Genomic DNA, 23,959 nt, shown 5'->3' with positions numbered 1-23,959 from the left:
TGCAAAACATAGCTAATATGTAATGAGGATTGATTCTACAAAATACAAAACAATATATTAAATAATATATCCTGGGTTTAAAGAAAAAGGTTCATTTCAAATACATTACGATATTGTATACAACATATTTTAATATAAAAAATAGAGGGCTGCATTAAGGGTAATTATTTTCCCTCATCTCTAAAGTAGCTCTGTTATTGCATAATCAATGTAATTTGTGCAATTATTTATGTGCAATTAAAGATTAAAAAAAAAAAAGATTAGCATTATCTTTAAATATTGTAATACATTATAATATATACCAAATATGTTTATTGACAATCAGAGAAAATGTATATCAAGTTATTATATTCATTTCTATTTGTAAACACTAGTTTTTAAACTCTGGAACTGTGAAACTAGCGTAATATAGTGTAAAACGTGCAAATAAGACACCAGGCAGTTATATTAAAAAAGGAAATCACTTTAATAAAACAAACGCTAATGAATAAATGCCATTTTATTCAATACCATAATAACCAAACCAGAAAAAGGAAATTGGGTCAATATATAACAAGACTTCAGGCCAAGTCTTGAACACTGTTCATCAGACACTTTTTTTTCTTTAAAAAAAAAACAATTATTTAAAGGGGTAAAGTGAAAAGGAGATGGATGCAAGGTTGGGAAAACGACAACAGAAATAAAAAATATACATGTTGACTATTTCGGTGGGTCTGTGTTTATCCCGTACTTCTCTTTGAGAAGTTTCAGCTGCTCCTCCTTTTTCTTTGTGTCCATTTTTTGGAAAGCCTAGGGGGAAGAAACAGAGACATTAAACATGCATCACATTCTTATTGCTGTTAACATAGAAATTGAACAGCTTGGACACTCTGCATAATATCCATCTTTGTATTCCCCAGAAGAAAGATATCATAAGTGTTTGAGACAGAAACAAGGATACATAAATGACAGAATCTTAATCCTCATTGGTGAACTACTAATTCAAGAATCATTGAAACATGATAACATTTTGAAATTCACACAAAATCAAACAGGCGATTGAAACGTGTTGGGTAGTAACTGATTATATGTAATGTAGATTATGCAACGAGATTCCAAAAAATTAGGCATGATGCAAGTTGATGAGTTTGTGTAAGAAAAATATCAATATTTCAAACTTTATAAATTAAAGTTTCTGCCGATTGCCTTCCGTATTCAATTTATGGGAAAAGTGTTGAAAGCGCCTCTGGTCGTCAGATGTAGCGTACACATCTTGAACTGCGAGAAGGCACTTTCAACACTTTTCCACGGAAGGTGATCAGCCGGAGCTTTAAGTTTTAAACATGGACATTTTTCTTACATAAATGCATGGGTTCGCTTCAGAAGCCCATAGAGCTGTGTGGAGCACGTTATTTGACAGACAGATTAAAAAAAATGATGGACTTCAAAAACAGAGCTACAACTAACTGCAATTATAATGCTTGTATTAGCCAGGCCTTTTTAAATATAACAAGTCATTTACAACGACTTGAGGGTAAGTAAATCATGGGCTATTTTTCATTTTTGAGTTAACTATCCCTTTCAGCATTCATTTCAACATATATGGTAAACACAATTCTTTTCAGCAACAGATAAAGGATTAAAGCAGTTTGGAACTGTTTTTGTACGTGGAAGCTTTCCATAAGAGATAAAAAAAATATTGAAACTCAAGACAATATTTCATGTCAGATTTACTTGAGACAAGTAGCTGTGTAATAAACGGGGTCCTGATCACTATGTCTGGGTTTATTCTGCAATAACAACCGGCTGGGTGTACATTATCCCTTACTTAAACATTTTATTGATTGCATGATTACTTAATATTCTCAAAATGGGAGTAAATTAATTGATTCTCCCCAATTTCCTATCTCAAAAGTTTTGTGGAATTTCACACACAGAAAATTGGAATATTGAGAAGCTGCACAGCATAAACAAATAGAAGTGTTAAAATGTGTGTTGTTTAGATGGTTTTTATTTGTAATAATTCAATTTATGTTTTTATTGGTTTATTACCTATAATTCATCATTTTATTATTTAATTAAGCTTGTATAAATGCCCTACAGTTTTTCCCCAAGTCCTAGTTAACAAAACCCTGGCATAATGTAATGTGCAATGCACTTCACTTAGTTGATAAGTCAAAAATGATCAAAAAGTAGTCAGGTTATATTACCTAAAATGTAAAAAGTAATTTTGTTACTATCTAAAAATTATATCACGCAGTGATGGATTACAATTTGTGTGATTGTGAATGACTCAAAAGCAAAAACAGTTAAACTCACCCTGTTTGCATTATAGTACAATACAACTAAGTATCTGTTGCAGACATTGAATCCAGAAAGGTGATCACAGGCATTTTTGGCATCAAAGATATCTTCATATACAACATAGGCTGTTCCTCTTGTCTCTGGTGTGTTCCCACTGGGAAAAAAAACAGAAAAATCAAATGTATACACGTGATTAATGACACACAATCAGTGTCTGTTGAAGGACAACTCCATTGAAAAATGAGCCTAGGGGTAATCAACACATGGTTACCGAGTAGATTGTTCTCTGGGATGTTTTATCTCAAAAAACAGATTAGCTTATAATGCTAGTGTATGGGGCACAGAGTAAGTAAAATTAAATCACTAGGTAATAGCACTAAGCACTAACAAGGCTCAAAATAGCTTCACACTAACACGGTAGCATAATGAGGGTCCCTACATGCAAAATATGTTTTCCAAGATGGCTGCTGTCTTTATGCGTAATGGTCTTTATAAAGTATCTTCTCATTAAACTGTTTGTACACTTACAAAGTTCTCAAAGCTTTGGTTTGCATGTTGGGACCCTCATTATGCTACCGTGTTAGTGTGGGACTATTTAGAGCCTTGTTAGTGGTATTAACTACAGATTTAATTTTACTTACTCTGTGCCCCATAAACTGGCATTATAAGCTAATCTGTTTTTAGAGATAAAACTCTTTACATTCGATGTTCAGGAAACCGCATCCCAGAGAACGAGCTACTCTGTGTGTATTAATTACCTCTAGATTTATTTTTCACCAGAGTTGTCCTTTAAGAATATAGGCATGTTAATGTAAGAAATAAACTGATACTCACACTCTAATCTGACGAATTGGCCCATACTTCCCAAAGATGTCATACATCTCCTCAGCAGTGATCTTGTATGGAAGGTTACGTATATACAATATCCTGTTCACCTCTGGAGGTAAGCGAATCTGAAACATGACAGCAAAGAGGAACATTGAGATATAGACATATGTGGAAAGATAGTTTCAAATCATTAAAACAAAAACCACGCCACCAATCGATCTGAACATACTTATCTGAACATACTTGTGACTTTTAAGTATGAAACAGAATTAATACATTTTCTATATTAAAATATGGAAATGCCGAGTCCTAAATATGTCCAATAGCATATTATTTGTATCATACGCCAGCAATAGGGCTTACTTGTTAGTACTATAGGTAACTGATAACTTTTATACCAGGAAAACAACAATAAACATCCATCTTGAACGTGCGGATTAACGTTAGCCATTTGAGGGCCAAACTATCAACATTAAGATCATTTGAACCAAACTTACATTCGCTCGTTTAGCTGCTTGCATCGCCATGGTTGGAGCTGTTTAAAGGAAACAAAAAAACTCAACCTTTGCGAGAAAACCCCTTTAATAATCTTAAATATGTATCGATAGCACAAGCTAAGTAGCTGGTAGCTGCGCACTTTGCTCGCAATGTTTGTTCGCGCAGAGTGATGACGTTCTTCCGGGGTGGCAGCAGTCAGGTTCCTTTGAGGTGACGTCAAGCTCAGATTCTACTCGTGTAACTTTATCATCATATTATTAGATACAAATTGCTCTTTTTGTGCTGCCCGCAAGGACACGTTACTTAATTTCCTTATACGTAGTTTTTCTGGATATATTTTGGTCCATTACACACATTTTCGTCTATTTGGGTTGTGTTGTTTTGGTTTCTATAACGTGAACAAACCAACAAAAACTTTACTACTAGCTACTACTTCATTATATGTTATTTTTTTCTTACCAAATTACATTCATCATAGTGAATTCAGTCATCAAAAGCCCATTTTTATTGTATTTGAAAGAAAAATATGCTATATCCAAGATATTTAATCTTTAAAAAAAGCTCTTAAGATAGTTTTTTGTTGTTGTTATTATTTTTTTTTTGTATCTTATTTATAGGCCTATTATTTAAATTAATCGTTTATTCATGTGGATATATTTGCATTTGTTCCTTATTTACATACTTTTTGTGATGCCTTTGCTATATGAAAATCTAAATAACTGAGAAAAAAATATATTTAATATCTAGGTTTTTATTTATCATAATTTATTTATTTATTTATTTTCATTTTAATAAACAGCACTGAACAATACCTCCAGTAGAGCTGCAAATAAACAATCTGCTGCCATCTAACGGACCTCTTCTGTTACCACAGTTTACTGCTGTCCAGAATGATATGGGTCTTTTCAGTTATGCAGTTTGCATTCCCCAATCATGTATTAGGTGAATTTGAAAACTTTATTTAAAAAAGTTTTTATATTTTTCTTATGTCATAATATCAAAATAATTTTCAAATAATAGTGTCCACAGGCACTTCTAACATGCAAAATAGAAAATTTGTCAAGACCTATCCCAGGTGTTTCTTGATGTTTTTAACTTTCTCTAATTAAAATTATAGCATTTCACATATGTTTTCCCTTAAATCACAGCAATTAAACCAAGTTCAATGAACCCAGTTCACCCAAAAATCACATTTATGTCATTAATGACTCACCTTAATGTCGTTCCACACCCGCAAGACCACCCAAAATACATTTTGGTCCAAAAATAGCAAAAACGATTACTTTTTTCAGCATTTTCTTCTGATTCATGATTCGGATCCCCAATGTCACGTGATTTCAGCAGTTTGGCAGTTTGACACACGATCCAAACCATGAATCTTTATCTGAGGTTTGAAACCAAACGCGGAAGAGAAGACAGTGCTGAATAAAGTCGTAGTTTTTGTTATTTTTGGACCAAAATGTATTTTTGATGCTTCAAGAGATTCTAATTAACCAACTAATGTCACAGATATGGACTACTCTGATGATGTTTTTGTTCTCTTTCTGGACATGGACAGTATAGTGTGCATACACTTAGATACACTGTCGGACTAAATATAAAATATCTTAAACTGTGTTCTGAAGAGGTCTTACGGGTGTGGAACAACATTAGGGTGAGTCATTAATGACATAATTTTCATGAAAAGAAAAAGAAAAAAAGTTACTCCAAAAGGCAGTTGTATCTGTCGCAATCTGTGCTGATTAACAAATATATGGTACATGCAAGTAATACATTTCAGTATCTACATACATTCAAATCAAACTCTGACATTGAGAAAACATCCCATATACTCTTTTATTAGTTTAAACCACAACACAAGGAGTAAGTGCAGCCATGGCGTCAGGGGCACAATACATGCTACATGTACAAAATAACTTTTAAATTGGAAAAGTTTGCCATTGCATGAATTTGGTGCGGTGCCTACATAGGTAAACATTACAATGACAAAGGGTATGCTTATGTAAAGCACTGGCAGAATGTACTTTAAAATGGAGCACAGAAAGTGCGTATTTAGAAATCAAGTCAGTGCTCAAAATGTGCAGTTGGTGCAAATGTCTGGATTTAAAAAGTAATAGCGTTAGGGTTAACCTTTAAAACAATCAGTTGGAGTTCTCCTTTGAGAGCAGCATGTACAAACATGAATAAATACAGTCTTGGACGTTTCAGCTGTCAAGAACGAGTTATGCTTGAGACAAAATCATCTTTAAACCTAATGACAAAACAAAAATGATCTTTATAAATTCATGCTCTGGCCCCACATTAATCTGCACACTGATATGCAATTTATTTCATTGGACATTCTGAAGTGCATTCTAAAATGCACAGCTTGTAGGTTTAATATGGGGATATTTTTTATGGCATAATGTTTTGACCATGAGAATGAATGTAAGGTCTCATTGGTGGAATCGTTCTCACCGATTACATTCGGCCACATTTAACCCCCCTCACATGTGATGTACATGCTAGACATAGAAGGTGTAGTATACTAGCCTTTTCCCATCAATGCATCACTAATGCACGTCTAGCATGCCACATTTGAAGATCTTTGCAAAACCAGTCATTATCCGTCTAATTCTATTGCACACCTCAAATTTTCTTTAAATAAGGCTTGTTATCATTCTTAATGCAGGATGCAAATGAGGGAAGTACTCTTAAGGCAAACCTAATGGCATGCAAATAAACTACATTTATATTCACCAACAGTACAAGCACATTTGAAGGGAAAAGTTCAATGGACATGAGCTTATCTTTTTGTCCATCCAGATGAGAATTAAGAATCGGTTCGGTTGACATTACGCAGTATATGGTACACATAGTTAGCATCAGTACAATAAATAGTAGCTCGATTTAATACAGCACATCAATGATGCGCAAGCTCCAGTGGATTCAGAAGGTACTTTGCACACTTTTCACATTTTGGCAGTTAATTTCGACAACTTAATATATATGTATATTAATAGTCATATCGTTTTATGTGTGCATGGCATGGTCTGTATGTATGTATGCATTTGCAATGTATTTGTGGGTGTTTGTGTGGGTGCGTATGTGAAATTCGTTAGCAAAGAACATTCTCATGCACACAAGTGTTTCAAACACAGGAAGCGGATTCATTGAAAGGTAGTCCAAGCAACTTTTTTTATCAGTGGAAATAGCTGCAAACTGAATGGAACATTAATCATTTGTGCAGTCCCTGGCTCTTTTCCGAGACGCTCATTTTTGCAGGTCACACTGCAGCAGTAATACAATGGACGGGTCACCCTTTGCTGCTTCTTTGAACTCTTCCAATGAGATCTGGTCGTCGTTGTTCTTATCCATCTTACTGAAGATTTTGTCGACCCGCTGCTCGGGTGTCAGGCCGTCCTCGTTCATCTTCATCATGATAACAGTCCCCACCATCTTGTAGATTGCCTTGAAATGAGAAAAGCAGAACAATTTAGATTCAAATCTTTCTGAGAGTCAGAGACACATTGGACTGTGGTAACATGAGTCAGACCCACTCCATTTGCTGTCCACGAGGGGGCGACTCACTCCACATAGAACTGTGGTTCTCAAACTTTTTGACTCCTAGACTTTTCCATTGTCCACAAAAAAATTTGAAAGCACCAAGTCTTGTGCATTTGTTAATAATTCTCTGGAGGATTAAAGGGATAGTTTACCCAAAAATGAAAATTATGTCATCATTTACACACCCTCAAGTTGTTTTAAACCTATATGAGTTTCTATGTTCTGCTGAACATAAAAAAATATATTTTGAAAAACGTTTGTAACAAAAAAGAGAGAAAATACTATGGAAGTAAATAGTTGTTCTCTCTGCTTTGTTACAAACATTCTTCCATATATCGTTTTGTGTGTGTGTGTGTGTGTGTGTGTGTGTGTGTGTGTGTGTGTGTGTGTGTGTGTGTGTGTGTGTGTGTGTGTGTGTGTGTGTGTGTGTGTGTGTGTGTGTGTGTGTGTGTGTGTGTGTGTGTGTGTGTGTGTGTGTGTGTGTGTGGGTTCAGCAGAACAAAGAAACTTATACAAGTTTGGAACAACTTGAGGGTGAGTAAATGATGACAGAATTATTTTTACCAACTACACGCTTGCAATAAATAATTATAAAACAATGGTTTTATCATTAAGGCTGCCTCAGTAAACTTCCAAGGCTGCCTCAAGATGACTTAGAATGACTTTAAATAAGGTAAAACAAGCATTAAAATATACAAAAAACAAGACATCTATTTTAACTCATCCCCTTTTCTTTGAATAACCAGGATTCTTAAGACTCTTAAAACACCTGGATATACACCGATAAGGCATAACATTGTGACCGCTGACATGTGAAGTGAATAACACTGATTATCTCTTCATCGCAAGACCTGTTAGTGGGTAGGATATATTAGGCAGCAAGTGAACATTTTGTCCTCAGTTGATGTGTTAGAAGCAGGAAAAATGGGCAAGTGTAAGGATTTGAGTTTGACAAGGGCAAAATTGTGATGGCTAGACGACTGGGTCAGAGCATCTCCAAAACTGCAGCTCTTGTGGGTTGTTCCCAGTCAGCAGTAGTGAACTGGAGACAGGGTCATGTGCGGCCAAGGCTCATTAATGCACGTGGGAACCAAAGGTTGGCCCATGTGGTCCGATCAAACAGAGGAGATACTGCAGCTCAAATTGCTCAAGAAGTTCATGCTGGTTCTGATTGAAAGGTGTCAGAATACACAGTACATCACAGTTTGTTGCAAATGGGGCTGCATAGCCGCAGACCAGTCAGGGTGCCCATTCTGACCCCTGTCTACAGTCGAAAGCGTCAACAGTGGGCAAGTGAGCATCAGAACTGGACCACGGAAAAAGTGGTCTGGTCTGATGAATCACATTTTCTTTTAAATCATGTGGACGGCCAGGTGCGTGTGCTTCACTCACCTGGGGAACACATGGCACCAAGAAGCACTATGGAAAGAAGGCAAGCCGGTGGAATCATTGTGATGCTTTGGGCAATGTTCTGCTGGGAAACCTTGGGTCCTGCCATCCATATGGCTGTTACTTTCACACGTACCACTTACCTAAGCATTGTTGCAGACCAGCACCCTTTTAATGGAAACTGTACTCCCTGGTGGCTGTGGCCTCTTTTAGCAGGAAAATGTGCCCTGCCACAAAAAAAATGGTTCAGGAATGGTTTGAGGAGCACAACAATGGGTTTGCGGTTGTGCTTGTGCTCCAAATTCAATCCCATTGAAAATTCATCTGTGGGATGTGCAGAACAAACAAGTCTGATCCATGGAGGCCCCACCTCGCAACTTACAGGACATAAAGGATCTGCTGCTTACATATTGGTGTCAGATACCACAGAACACTTTCAGGGGTCTAGTGGAGTCCATGCCTTGACGGGTCAGGGCTGTTTTGGCAGGAAGTATTAACACAATATTAGAAAGGTGATCATAATGTTATGCCTGATTGGTGTGTGAGATACCCTATTTTTAAAAGTGTGACATGCATTCTAATGGTCGATTTCTAGACATGGAAATTTATGTAAATTTACACATTAACACATTTTATAATGAATATACATTTTTCTCGTTATGCCAAGCTCTAAAATATTTTATCCAATAGAAATTGTTCGTATATAAAACCGTGGGGTTGACAACACCTAAAATAAAATAAAACTGCTTTTTCTTATATGACTTAAATTGTAATTTAGTTTTGATCATCTTTCATTGCTTTAAGCAAGTAAACAGGAGATCAGACTAAATGGAGTACCTCAATGATCTCCAGCATTTCAACTCGTGTGATTTTGCCGTCTCCATCCAGGTCGTACATGTTAAAGGCCCAGTTGAGTTTCTGTTCGAAGCTGCCTCGTGATGTGATGGACAGGGCACAGATGAACTCTCTGAAGTCGATGGTGCCGTCTCCATTTTTATCGAAGGTTCTGAAAGCGTGCTGAGCAAACTTTGAGGCATCACCATAAGGGAAAAACTGAAGAAAAAAACGAAAAATATTATAATTAATCAATATTGTTTTAATTAATATTCAATGTATATGGTTTATTTTCTGTCCTAAAAAAATTCTTTCTATGTTGATTAGACTTTTGAAAAATTCCTTTAAAATAACAAAAATCTTGGTAATTAATGGCAAAAGATTCAAATTAATTTTAAGCTACCCCTCATGTAAGATAACTTCATTCTTAAAGGGATAGTTCAACCAAAACAAAGATTCAGTCATTAATTACTCATCATTAATGAGTAATTAATGAGGCTTTTGTTCATCTTTGGAACACAGATGAAGATCTTTTTCATTAAATGTGAGAGCTTTTTGTCCCTCCATTGACTACCACTACCACTTTGATGCTGTAAAAAAAACTATAAAGAGATCATAAAACTAATCCATATGAATTGAGCGGTTTAGTCCAAATTTTCTGAAGAGAATCGATCACTTTACAAGATGAACAGATTGAATTTCGGCATTTATTCACATATAAACATTGATCAGCGAACATAAACAGAAGCTCAACAGAACCGGCTTGACGTGTGAGAACAAACCTCTGGTTCTTGATCAAGCTCAAACACGCTGTGTGACATTCAGAGAATTAACCGCATTGTTTTCACACATCAAGCAAACATGAGCTTTTGTTAACCGGAACTGATGTTTATATGTGAATAAAAGCCTAAATTCAATCTGTTCATTGTGGTAAAATTTGGATGTGGCAAGCAGGACGAGAGGAACCGTAAGAACGGGGCGAGGCCAGCGGTACGCCGCACCGGTCTCTTCCTGCTTGCCACGTTGGACAAAATCGCTCAATTCATGGATTAATATTACAATCTCTTTATGAACTTTTTGAAGAGTCACAGTGGTAGTTCGATGGCTGTCAATGGAGGGACAGAAATGATTCCATCCAAAAAGATCATTGTGTTCCAAAGATGAATGAAATTATGAACGACATGAGGGTGAGTAAATTTATGGAAGAGTTTTCATTTTTTGGGTGAACTATCCCTAGTCCCCGACCTTGAGAAAGACATATTCCTGAAAGTGTAATTTGGGATCAGTAAAGAAATAACAATAAAATCATCAAAATTGACAATTAAAGACATTTAGATATGTTACAGAAATGGCATTTTAATATATCTTATTTTTATATATTTGAATAAGAAGAAAAAAAAATATTACTGTTTCCACAAAAATATTAAGAATCTCAACTGTTGTCATATTCAGCATATTAGAATGATTTCTGAAGTATGTGGAAATTCATGTGAAAATCATCACTAATATAAATATACATTTATACATTTTAAAATATATTCAAATAAAAGTAATATAGTAATAATGTTTCACAATAACTTTCGACCAAAGAAATGCAGACTTGGTGAGCATAAAAGACTTATTTCATAAAAATCGTAAAAAAAATCTTGCAGACACCAAATTGTTTAACACTAGCGTAACTCCCTAATTAAAGGGTTAGTTCACCCAAAAATGAAAATTAGATGTTTATCTGCTGACCCCCAGTGCATCCAACATGTAGGTGTGTCTGTTTCTTCAGTAGAACACAAATGAAGATTTTTAACTCCAACCGTTGCTGTGTGCCAGTCATATAATCATGTGAATGGGTAAGGTTTTATGAGAGCAAAACATACAAGCAAAAAAAACATGCTTCAGCAACGTGCACAAAAACCCTGCTGCTCCTGACGACACATTGATTTCTTAAGACACAAACCGATCAGTTTCTGTGAGAAACCGAACAGTGTTTATGTTATTTTTTTACCTCATATACCGACAAGTCTCATCAAGTTTTCCCATCGGCTGTAACTTCCGTTAGGTGAGGTCAAACGGTAACACTTTATTTTGATAGTCCACTTTAGACATTCTACTAACTAACTTCAAGTAACTTTGCAACTACATGTCAATTAACTGTCATTAGAGTATTTGTAGACTGTCTGGTTAATATTTACTACAACTTTATTTTGTCGGTCCCCCAACAGACATTCTACTGACTATAAGTAAATTGGCAACTACAATTCAACTTATTCTACTAATCCGAACCCTAACACCTAACCGCAACCTACCAGTCTACTGACAGTCTACTAATACTCTAATGAGAGTTAGCTGACATGTAGTTGCAAAGTTACTTAGTTGGTAGAATGTCTAAAGTGGACTATCAAAATAAAGTGTAACCGGCGGAAGTTACAGCCGATGGGAAAACTTGATGAGACTCGTCGGGATATGAGATAAAATAAAATAACATAAATAATATTAGGTATAATATATTAATATTACCCAATGGTTTCTGTCTTAAGAAATCAATGTGTCGTCAGGAGCAGCAGGGTTTTTGTGCACGTTGCTGAAGCATGTTTTTTTTTGCTTGTTTTGCTCTCATAGAACCTTACCCATTCACATGATTATATGACTGGCACACAGCAACTGTTGGAGTTAAAAATCTTCATTTGTGTTCTACTGAAGAAACAAAGACGCCTACATGTTGGATGCACTGTAGATAGGGTCAGTAGATAAACATCTAATTTTCATTTTTAGGTGAACTAACCCTTTAATCTAAAGTGATGTGGGGCTTTTCAGTTGTCATTTTGTAGCATCAAGCTGAAACAACAGTAACTTCACAGATTCTCCTGTTTGTGTGATCTTAGTGGTAGGTGGGTGAGTGTGTGTATGCGTGTGTTAGGCTATCAAGGCTCAGTGCAGTGCCTGCCTCATTGCAGAAGAGGGCTGCAATGCGGACGTGAGCTGTGTGGACGGTCTCTTCTAAAGAGCAGCACACAGCTCCTCTTTGAAGGAGGGCATTATTCCCCTTCTAATATTGTTACCCTTTCAGTGACTGACGGTAAAAATTACATTCACCAGTTCCCAATGCAGTCCCAGCCAAAGCACTATTTGTCACCTATTGAGCCCAAAACACCACTGATTTCCAACCTAATGAGCAACAGAGGGAGATAAAGGGTTTTCATGCTGGTGCCAAGATGCAGACACTTAAATAAAGTGAAGATTTATAGGCACAGCTGACAACAGATAATATATGATGTTTTCTAACCCAAAAAGGGAAATGCAAATATACAGGAAGGTCTTTGCAGACGCAATAGCTGAGAATTGCAATTTTATCACTAGATATTTGAGAAGCCTGTGTAAATGATTTAAATGTTACCTAACCTCACATTTGAGTTATTTGCCTGCTAAATATTAAACGATGGAATCACTGGAGTGTGATGACAGGGCTGAACTAAGCTAATAATAAATTCTGAGCACTTAGGAACAGATGCCATGCTCAAAGACTGGGAAATGAGATTCTCAGTGTTTGCACCAAATTAGAGAAAAGAGCGTGATTGTGTACCAAATGTGCCTGCAACAGCAAAACTTCAAATCACTTACATTGTGGGGAGCTGCAAATGGTCATCATGAGGAAAATGGCTTAGTAAATATACTAAATAATGCCTTTATGAAAATATAAATATGCAGCAAGGTTTGTGTGTTTGTTTAGGGATGTCATCAGCTCATGGGAAGTCAATGGAAATCTCCCTCACTCTGTAAAAAAAACATAATGGCTCCAATTGGAAATTTTCAAGTGACTGATCACATCTAAATTTTTCAGTTGGCTGAATTGAAATTCTGTGAATTGGTGCAGTTTAATTTACAGAAATTAAATTCAGCCAACTGAAAAATTTAGATGTGATCAGTCACTTGAAAATTTTCAATTGGAGACCTGATTTTTTTTTTTTACAGTGCATCATATATATATGTATATGCAAATGATAAAATATCATGCATTATTAAGCATTAATGCTAAAAACAAAACTTGCACATTTATAAATTATGTATCATTTCCTTAATCAGTATTTTGGGCTTGCTTTCCATAATAATACATATTTTTGACAAAACAAATTTACTCGAGAAGACTTATTTTCTGATAATATTGTGATAAATTGTGCATAAATATAACAGAGATATATATATAATATTTGCCAATGTGGTAACAAAAAAGCTTAATACTATGGAATTATGCCATTTTACATATTATTTTGTTATTTTGCATTTTACATTTCAAACTGAATATTGCTACCCATATGCTTCCATATAATCAATCGTCTGTAAACAATTCTTAATACCTAATGCAGTTTTTTTGTCTTTAATAAATGTATCTGGTTTTAGGGATGTTTGACAAAAATGCTGACCTACTGACAAAAATATATTTATATTTATATATATATATATAATGTTTTTAATTTTGCAGCGCAACCCAAACTAACATTCCAGCATTGTATCTTATACACTTTGCACTGCATATATACTTGAGCACAAGACACCAACCCACAAACTGCAGTGGTCTCTGATTTCATCAGAACCCAGGTAGCCAAAAATCTAACAAAATCAAATGATCGAACACAGTGCCACCCTGTAAAGATGCAGCGTGCTCACATATATCAAAGAGTTCAAACATTGTCAAACTCCTCCAGAAAGCAGAAGCCCTCTGGGAAAGTACAGGTCTGGTCCTAAGCTCCTGCCAGACTGGCACTGGGTGGAGAAGAGAGAGCAGAGACAGGAAGTAATGCACACTGTGATGTACCCTGCACACATGCAAAATGATTCTCTCATGGGGTTAGCCCTTCTGCTCCATATGGCCTTGCCCTTCACCAAAGTAGAGGAGAGTGAAAGAAAACAAACAAAGTGCAAGTCATGAAGAACTGGAGAGCTGCTGCTGGGCTGCGCGACCCCCTCCATAAGTTATTCTGTGCCAATCTGGCAGGTTATGAAATGTTTCGTTATGTAAAAAATTGTTTTTTTATAACTATCTAGGGCAAGGCTGTGTGAAATTCTCAAATTTCACATTACATTAATATTCTTCTTTTCACTTTTTGGTTTTGGATCCAAGCACAATCTGAATGTAGAAATAGATCTCCACATGTATAAGATCTTTCAGGGGATGGCAATGCCATTCTCTGATGAGTACATAAAGGAGATAAAAAGTAATTTGCCATATTCAATACAATGCAAAATCACATACTAGCTTATTTTGTGTTTTTTTTAATAAACGTATTTATATTTGTTACGAACTTTTAAAGGTCTAGAGTCAGAACGTAACATTTAGATGTTAATATTGCTGTAATGGAGCGGGCAGCAGAAAAGACCAGACACAGAAGTTGATAAGGCCAATTGATTTATTAATACTTAAAGCCGAAGCCACTAATCACTAATCAGTATGTATGCGCTATAATACAATGCATTTAAGGAAATATAAAAAGAAGAAATACAATAAACTAATGGGGGAAAAGGAATGTGGTGGCACCAAATTAAAGAAAAGAATAAAACAAAAATAGTTCCTAAACTAAATTCCCCAAAACCCTCTAACCTTCCTAACCAAAGAAAAATGTGAAAAGAAAAAACTAAATCTTCGGCGTATCCGACGCCATAACTAAACCTACCCTAAATAAGAACAAAGAAATACAAAGAGGGCGCTCACCTCTTACCTTAAACTTAAACTTACTAAACTTGATCACTTTAAAAAAATGCTGGGTTAAAAACCACCCAAGTTCTGTTGAAAATGGACAAACCAAGAAATTGGGTTTTTTGAACCCAGTGAATCAATGGACCCATTCAAACAACCCAATTTCTAGGTTTGTTCATTTTCAACCCAACTTGTTTTGTTTTCTTAACTCAGCATTTTTTAGAGTGATGACAATCAAAATAAAATGACAATTCTGCCATCATTTCCTCACTTATATGTCCTTCTGACCCTGTATTATTTTATCTGTGAATCAACTAATATCAACTTTTTCTGTACAGAACATAGCAGCTCATAAATGTTCCTAATATCAACTTCTGTGTTTCACAGAAGAAATAATTAATTATGGAGTTAGAATGACATGAGGAGTAACTGATGATCAAATCTCCATATTTGGGAGAGCGATCACGTTAATGTGGATACATATACATACACTGTATTGACAAAAGTATTGGGACACCCCTCCAAATCATTGAATTCAGGTGTTCCAATCACTTCCATGGCGCCAGGTGTATAAAATCAAGCACCTAAGCATGCAGACTCCTTCTATATACATTTAATATAAAGAGCGAAAGAAAGGGTCGCTCTCAGGAGCTCAGTGAATTTAAGCATGTTACCATAATAGGTTTCCACCTTACAACTAAATATTCCACCATCAACTGTTAGTGGTATTATAACAAACTGGAATCATTTGGGAACAACAACAACTTGACTGAAGCATGACTGCATTGTACCAAGTGTAACGTTTGGTGGAACTGGGGTTATGTTGTTTTAAAGGGGTTGGCCTTGGCCCCTCAGCTCAAGTGAAATAGGTCTACATACCAAGACATGTTGGACTATTTCTTGGTCCTAACTTTGTGGGAACAGTTTGGGGGTGGCCCCTTCCTGTTCCAACATGACTGCGCACCAGTGCAAAAAGCAAGGTCCATAAAGACATGGATGATAAAGTTTGGTGTAGAGGAACTTGACTTGAATGCCTGACCTCACAAATGCACTTCTAGAATTATGGTAAAAAAAATCCCATAAACACACTCCTTGTGGAAGTTTTATTCCACACAAGGCAAACCTTCCCAGAAGAGTTGAAGCTGTTATAGCGGCAAAGGGTGGACCAACTCCATATTAAACCCTATGGATTAAGAATGGGATGTCATTGCATGTGCATGTAAAGGCAAGTGTCCCAAACCTGTTGCCAATATAGTGTGTGTAACACATACATTTAAAACTCTGAAGGACCTTTTTCAGAATAATGCAACTGTAAGACCAGGAGAACAAACTTTCAAACCTGCTCTAGGCGAGAGGGGTGAGTCTTAGTGGTTAAAGATCTGGGCTGGTAACTTAACCATTGTGTGTTTGAACTTTGATTCATTAGCTACCACAAATGTATCCATATAACACAATTAACCCCAAACTGCTCCAGGTTGACTGTCTCTTTGGATGAATGTATCTGCTAGCTAAATAAATGTAACTTAGTGCAAAGAGCAAAATAGAAGATGAGAAAGAAGGATGAGTATTCGGCTGCGCTGCCCCCTTCGGGTGTGACAGCGTTGCCCGAGTCGGACCCAGAGCTTAAGTTCTCATCCGGGCTAACCGGCAAGGTTTACACAGCCTGTGGAGAAGTCGCATCGAGCATTGCATGCCATGGCGCTCCTGCAAGTCAACCAGGCCAAGGCGCTCATGGAATTGCACGAGGGCAGTTCCGACCAGGGCGTTATGCAGGAACTGCGTGCAGCGACGGATCTCGCTCTACAAGCGATGAAAGTCACTGCACGCTCCCTGGGTTGGGTGATGGCCACGCAGGTGGTCCAGGAACGACACCTGTGGCTGAACCTGGCAGATATGCGTGAAGCGGACAAGGTGTGTTTCCTTAACGCCCCTATCTGTCAAGCCGGCCTCTTCGGCAACGCCATCGAGGACTTTGCCCAGCAGTTCTCGGTGGCCCAGAAGCAGACGGAGGCCAATAAGAACATCCTGCCCTGACGACCCGCTGCTGCCTCCACCCAGTCGTCGGCCGCACCTCCCCCACCTGCTCGTCGCCGAGGGCGTCCCCTGGCTACCGCCTCCGCCCCTGCCAAGCCAAAGCAGCAGCCTCCACCGGCCAAGCAGGGTGCCGGGCGCAAGGGTGGCACCCAACTTGTCCAGGGCTCTAAGCCTGCCGGCAAGCGCAAGGGGAAGCGGCCCTGAGACATGCAGCCCAGGGAGGAAAGGAGCTGCTCTGAGGGAGATGATGTCCGCATCCCTCCCCCACCCCCTGGAGGAGGACCGGGGGGCCCCGACTGGTCATTTACATCTGCCGACATCTCTCCGGAGCTTGGCGGTAACCACATTTTCAAAAAGAGAGCAGTTTCCTATCTCCCTGGGCTCCAAGAGGGCCAGGGTGGCAGTTCACGACACCTCCGGTCTTTGTCTCTCCCTCCCTCCCCTCCCCTCACCAGGGGGCAGCAGAGTGGGCCTCGAGGACACCTCCGGGCCTTCTCACCCACTCTCTCTCCCACCCGGGAGCACTCAGACAACACTCCGGGCCGCCCACGGGCCTCCCGACTCGGGTCTGAGCATCCCACCTCTCTGTCTCCGGGCAGCAGGCAGCCGAGTGGGCTTCGAGGACGCCTCCGGGCCTTCTCACCCACTCCCTGCCCGCACCAGGAGTACTCGCGTGACACTTCGGGCCGCCTCCGGGCCTCCCGAGTCGAGCCAGAGCACTCCTTTGCGCTGCCCCACCCCGGGCATGTCTGTGGTGCCATTGGTCCTGCTGGTACGGTCCCTGGGAGCATGGCTACAGCTCCCTCGACCGTCCCGTTGGCTCATCTGTACTATCAGACTCGGCTATGCGATTCAGTTCACCAGTACAAAGGCGTCCTTTTCACCTCGGTGCGAAGCAGCGACGCCCAAGTCTTGAGGTCAGAGATCGAGGTCCTACTGGCGAAGGACGCGATTGAGCCGGTTCCTCCAGCCGAGATGAAGACAGCTCCTACTTCATCGTGCCCAAGAAAGGGGGTGGGCTATGACCAATCTTGGACCTGCGTGTCCTGAATCGGGCCCTGCACAAGCTCCCGTTCCGGATGTTGATGCAGAAACGCATTTTTCAATGCATCCGTCTCCAGGATTGGTTCGCAGCGATCGACCTGAAGGACGCGTACTTTCATGTCTCTATCCTTCCTCGACACAGACTGTTCCTATGCTTTGCGTTCCAGGGGAAGGCATACCAGTCTTCACGAAGATCGCGGAGGCATCCATTGTTCCACTCCGAGATCGCGGCGTTCACATCCTCAACGATCTCGACGACTGGCTCATTCTCGCCTAGTCTCGGGAGCAGTTGTGCGAACATAGGGACATGGTGCTCAGTCACCTCAGGCTGTTGGGCCTTCTGGTCAACCAAGAGAAGAGCAAGCTCTGTCCTACTCAGAGAATCTCTTACCTCGGTATGGAGCTGGATTCGGACAGCCAGACTGCGCGCCTCACGGAGGAGCGAGTCCAGTCGGTGTTGAACTGCTTGAATTCATTCAAGAGCAGGACAGCGGTCCCACTGAAACTTTTTCAGAGGCTCCTGGGGCATATGGCATCTGCAGCCGCGGTGACGCCGCTCGTATTGCTTCATATGAGAACGCTCCAACACTGGCCTCATGGCCGAAGTCCCGAGGTGGGCGTGGCAGAGCGGCCAGTACCGGGTCCCAGTGACCCCGTACTGCCGCCAAACTTTCAGTCCTTGGTCAGACACGAAGTTTCTCCGGGCCGGGCTGCCCTTAGAGCAAGTATCCAGGCATGCTGTGCTATTCACGGATGCCTCTACCACAGGCTGGGGGGCCACGTACAATGGGCATGCAGTTGCGGGTCTGTGGACGGAACCCCAACCGCATTGGCATATCAATTGCATCGAGTTGCTAGCAGTACATTTGGCACTGCGCCGCCTCAAGGGGCTGCAACGTGGCAAACATGTACTGGTCCGTACGGACACCATGGCTGCCGTTGTGTACATCAACCGTCAGGGTGGTCTACGCTCCCGTCGCATGTTCCAACTTGCCCGCCACCTGCTTCTGTGGAGTCAGAAGCAGCTGAGGTCGCTTCGGGCCATTCATGTCCCAGGTATGCTCAACCGGACAGCCGACGAGCTCTCTCAGCAGCCAGCACCTTCTGGAGAGTGGCGACTCCCCCCCCCCAGGCGGTCCAGCTGATATGGGACCAGTTCGGGGCAGCACAGGTAGACCTGTTTTCCTCTCTGGACTCGACCCATTGCCAGTGGTACTATTCCCTGACTGGGGGTACCCTAGGCACAGATGCACTGGTGCATAGCTGGCCCCAGGGCCTACGCAAGTATGCGTTTCCCCCAGTGAGCCTTCTTGCACAGACTTTGTGCAAAGTCAGGGAGGAAAAGGAGCAGGTCTTGTTAGTTGCGCATTACTGGCCCAACCGGACCTGGTACCCAGAACTAACTCTCCTTGCGACAGCCCCTCCTTCTTTCAGAAGGACCTTCTTTCTCAGGGACGGGGCACCCTATGGCACCCTATGGCACCAGCGTCCAGACCTCTGGAATCTTCATGTCTGGTCCCTGGACGGGACGCGGAGGTTCTAGATGGACTACCACAAGCAGTCGTAGATACCATCTCTTCAGCTAGAGCCCCCTCTACGAGGCGCCTCTATACGCTGAAGTGGAACCTGTTCGTTGAGTGGTGTTCTTCCCGCCGGGATGACCCCCGAAGGTGTTCGATTGGTGTCGTGCTTTCCTTCCTGCAAGACGGGTTGGAGTGAAGGCTGTCTCCCTCCACCCTCAAAGTGTACATCGCCGCAATAGCGGCGTACCACGACGCAGTCAAAGGTAAGTCTGTAGGGAAGCACGACCTAATCATCAGGTTCCTCAGAGGAGTCATCAGGTTCCGCATTTGGAGTCAATTGAGCTTAAAATTTTGTCAATGAAGACGGTGCTCCTGACTGCATGCATTGGCCTCCATCAAGAGGGTAGGGGACCTGCATGCACTTTCGGTCAACGAATCATGCCTAGAGTTTGGGCCTGGTAACTCTCACGTTATCCTGAGACCCTGGCCCGGATACGTGCCCAAGGTTCCCACCACTCCCTTTCGGGATTAGGTGGTGAACCTGCAAGTGCTGCCTTCGGAGGAGGCAGACCCAGCCCTGGCTTTGTTGTGTCCGGGCCCAGCTCTTTGCGCTTACATTGACCGGACTCAAAGCTTCGGACCTCAGAGCAACTCTTCGTCTGTTACGGAGGCCAGCAGAAGGGAAAGGCTGTCTCCAAGCAGAGGTTAGCCCACTGGATAGTGGATGCTATAGTCTTGGCTTACCAGTCCCAAGACGTGCCTTGCCCATTCGGGTTGCGAGCGCACTCCACAAGGAGTGTAGCATCCTCCTGGGCGCTGGCTCAAGGCGCCTCGCTGACAGACATTTGTAGAGCTGCGGGCTGGTCGACACCTAACACGTTCGCTAGATTCTACAGCCTCCGTGTAGAGCCGGTATTTTCCCGCATTCTGGCCCCTAAGTGCCCGTTCTAAGTGTCGGCTTGCAACGCCACTCCCGCCCTCTGGGCTGGATACTTGCGTCTATTGTCTCCAGTTGTGTTCCCAGGTAAAACGGTTAACCCTGTCGAGCTCCTCCGTCACACCTACAGTGTAAGACAATGCGGACCGTCTGACGCTAGGCCTGCACCCGTATGCTTGTGGAACATGGCTGTAGGCTGGGTCCCACATGTAGCGGTTCCCCATATGTGTATTCTCCACGGTACCAGCTACCCTAACAGTTAGCTCCGTGTCTTTCCCTTGACAGAGCCCGCTCTGTTGTCTCTAGGTGTGTTCTTTCCCCCCTACAATTAGGTTGGAACCACCCCAGAGACTGCCATATGTTGCACTACCCTGCCAGGTTAGTCCTTATGTGTATTCCGCCACCAGGACTTCGCTGGAGGACGTGGCTCCGCAGCGTTCCTTCTCCCGAGACGGGCACGCTTTCCCAGCGTTCAGTAGTCACTCTGAGTGGGTCTCGCAGAAACAGCAGTGACTGATCTCCCTGCTTGGAGCCCTGACTTTCGTACCATACTAGACGGTCCAGTGCACTGAAGCAGGATGCTGGAAGGGCCAGCATCCTGGCGTTTTCAATAGGGATCCCAATTTGTCGGTCTAAGTCCGACGTACGTCGAACGTGACCGACTGAAAGGGAACGTCTCAGTTACGTATGTAACCCTCGTTCCCTGAAGAAGGGAACGGAGACGTACGTCCCGTCGCCAGGTGCTGTGCTTCCGCTAGGAGCCCAGTCACTAGTCAACTCCTCAGCAGAAAAAAGCATTGATCTGCCATTCCACTTCCTATTTATACCCGCGCTGCGGGGCAGAGCGTGGAATGTGCGGATCACATGGCAATCTCCGATTGGCTCATTTTTATACACTCAAAGTGGATAGGTCTCTGAGGTCAGATCCCAATTCGTCGGTCTAAGTTCGACGTACGTCTCCGTTCCCTTCTTCAGGGAACGAGGGTTACATACGTAACCGAGACAATTTTTTAATACAAAATTGAAAACATTTTATTATTGGCCAATGGACTATTAGTCATAACAAGAAAACAATTAGTGACTCGGTATTGGCCAGAATTGTAATATCTTCGACTAATCAACCTCACACTAATTGACTATTTCAGCCATCCTGAATTTATCAGTGTGTTCCCAATGAACGTGGCACTGCCACCACTAGTTGAGTTACATGTACAGAAGACAGCTCTACAAGTGTTCTCTGCAAGAAATACAGATTCAGATTCTTCTGTTTGCCATCAGACATGGACCAAGAGCACATTCCTATGTCACCATGCCAGCTGTCATCACTATCATCGCACATATAAACCTCCACAATGAGCAATGGAGAGAGACAGCTGTTGAGGGATCGGCGTGTAGTTCAAATAAACTGGCTTCCACAGCAGGTCTGACCTCAGTGGTGATAATACTAACTGGGTGGATGGTAATGCCTGTGCTGGAAGACTGCCATATCTCTCAACACACACATACGGTACATACAGTACCTAAACACTGCATACTGGTCAACATAATCGGACACTTAACTATAAGAAACAGCAGCTAGATTGTGGCAGCACTCATTTTGTATATATCCCATATCATAATCAATGCGTTTTCTATTTATTTGAGCTAATTAATTCTTCAGAATACCCTTTATAGATACCTGCAATGTGCACTCTCTCAAACGTTTTACTAAAGACTATCCTGAGTTGGTCACTAAGTCAAATATAAGGGAATTAGATCCTGGAAAAGATCTACTATATTATTAGTGCTGTTAAAATAAAAGTTTGTGTTAACAAAATATATGTGAGTGTACTGTGTACAATTATTATCTATAGGCCTATACACCGATCTGGCATAATCTTATGGCCATTATGATCCTAATATTGTGTTGGTCCCCCTTTTTCTGCCAAAACAGCCCTGACCTGCCTATACATGAACTCCACTAGACCCTGTGTGCTGTGGTATCTGGCACCAAGATGTTAGCAATAGGTTTATTTACCCGGGGTTAAAAGAATTGTAAAAAAGACCTACACATTTCATTATTAGTATTTTATCCTTCATATCTCCAAAAAGTCTTCAGTTTTACGAACCCGATTCAAAAAAAATTGGAACACTGTACAAATTGTGAATAAAAACAATGCAATGATGTGGAAGTTTCAAATTTCAATATTTTATTCAGAATACAACATAGATGATATATCAAATGTTTAAACTTAGATAATGTATAATTTTAAGGGGAAAATATCTTGATTTTAAATTTCATGGCATCAACGCATCTCAAAAAAGTTGGGACAAGGCTAGTCTGCAAAAGTCTGGGGACTGAGGAGACAAGTTGCTCAAGTTTAGGAATAAGAATGTTGTCCCATTCTTGTCTTATACAGGCTTCTAGTTGCTCAACTGTCTTAGGTCTTCTTTGTCGCATCTTCCTCTTTATGATGCGCCAAATGTTTTCTATGGGTGAAAGATCTGGACTGCAGGCTGGCCATTTCAGTACCCGGACCATTCTTCTATGCAGCCATGGTGTTGTAATTGATGCAGTATGTGGTCTGGCATTGTCATGTTGGACAATGCAAGGTCTTCCCTGAAAGAGACAATGTCTGGATGGGAGCATATGTTGTTCTTGAACTTGGATATACCTTTCAGCATTGATGGGGCCTTTCCAAATGTGTAAGCTGCCCATGCCACACGCACTCATGCAACCCCATACCATCAGAGATGCAGGCTTCAGAAATGCAGGAACTGAGTGCTGATAACAACTTGGGTTAATATGGCATCCCAGTTTTCCAAAAAGATTTTCAAATTTTGATTCATCTTACCAAATGAGAGTTTTCCATTTTGCCCCAGTCCATTTAAAAAAAACTTTGGTCCAGAGAAAAGGCCTGCTCTTCTGGATCATGTTTAGATATGGCTTCTTTTTTGACGAATAGCACAGTGGATTGTGTTCACTGACAATATTTTCTGGAAGTATTCCTGAGACCATGCTGTGATTTCCATTACAGTAGAATTCCTGTATCTGATGCAGTGCCATGTATATGCTACTAATTCCTGTATATGCTACGTTGAATTTTGTTTTAATGTTTTTATTTTATCTCTGTAAAGCACTTTGGGCAATGGCTGTTGTTTAAAAATGTGCTATATAAATAAAGTTCCTTGCTTGCTTGCTTGCAGTGCCGTCTAAGGACCCGAAAATCATGAGCAACCAGTTTAGTTTTCCGGTTTTGACCCTTACGCACAGAGATTGTTCCAGATTCTCTGAATCTTGGGATGATATGCACTAGAGATGATGATAACTTCAAACTCCCTTTGCAATTTTTCTGATATTGCTCCACTATTTTTCACCAC

General features: G+C 40.7%; 2 protein-coding genes across 3 annotated transcripts in view; both read right to left on the bottom strand.

Moving 5' to 3' along the window:
- Positions 1-442: 442 nt before the first annotated feature.
- On the bottom strand, positions 443-3,786 carry sf3b6 (splicing factor 3b, subunit 6). The gene is made up of 4 exons (XM_067418638.1): positions 3,609-3,786; positions 3,118-3,236; positions 2,299-2,437; positions 443-789 (listed from the first exon to the last, which is right to left on the bottom strand). The coding sequence occupies exons 1-4, from the start codon at positions 3,636-3,638 to the stop codon at positions 700-702; spliced, it is 378 nt and encodes a 125-aa protein (XP_067274739.1). The 5' UTR covers positions 3,639-3,786; the 3' UTR covers positions 443-699.
- A 1,640-nt stretch (positions 3,787-5,426) lies between these two features.
- vsnl1a (visinin-like 1a) overlaps positions 5,427-23,959 on the bottom strand; it is a 38,963-nt gene continuing 20,430 nt past the window's right edge. For both annotated transcript variants that reach the window (XM_067417815.1, XM_067417814.1), the window contains 2 exons: positions 9,382-9,597; positions 5,427-7,059 (listed from right to left, as the gene is read on the bottom strand). In XM_067417815.1, coding sequence (XP_067273916.1) covers positions 6,862-7,059; positions 9,382-9,597 — 414 coding nt within the window. In that variant the 3' untranslated portion in view covers positions 5,427-6,861. The remainder of the gene's footprint in view (positions 7,060-9,381; positions 9,598-23,959) is intronic.

Source organism: Pseudorasbora parva, chromosome 15, assembly GCF_024679245.1.
Source record: "Pseudorasbora parva isolate DD20220531a chromosome 15, ASM2467924v1, whole genome shotgun sequence".
Taxonomy (NCBI): Eukaryota; Metazoa; Chordata; class Actinopteri; order Cypriniformes; family Gobionidae; genus Pseudorasbora; species Pseudorasbora parva.
This window is presented reverse-complemented; position numbering and strand designations above follow the sequence as displayed.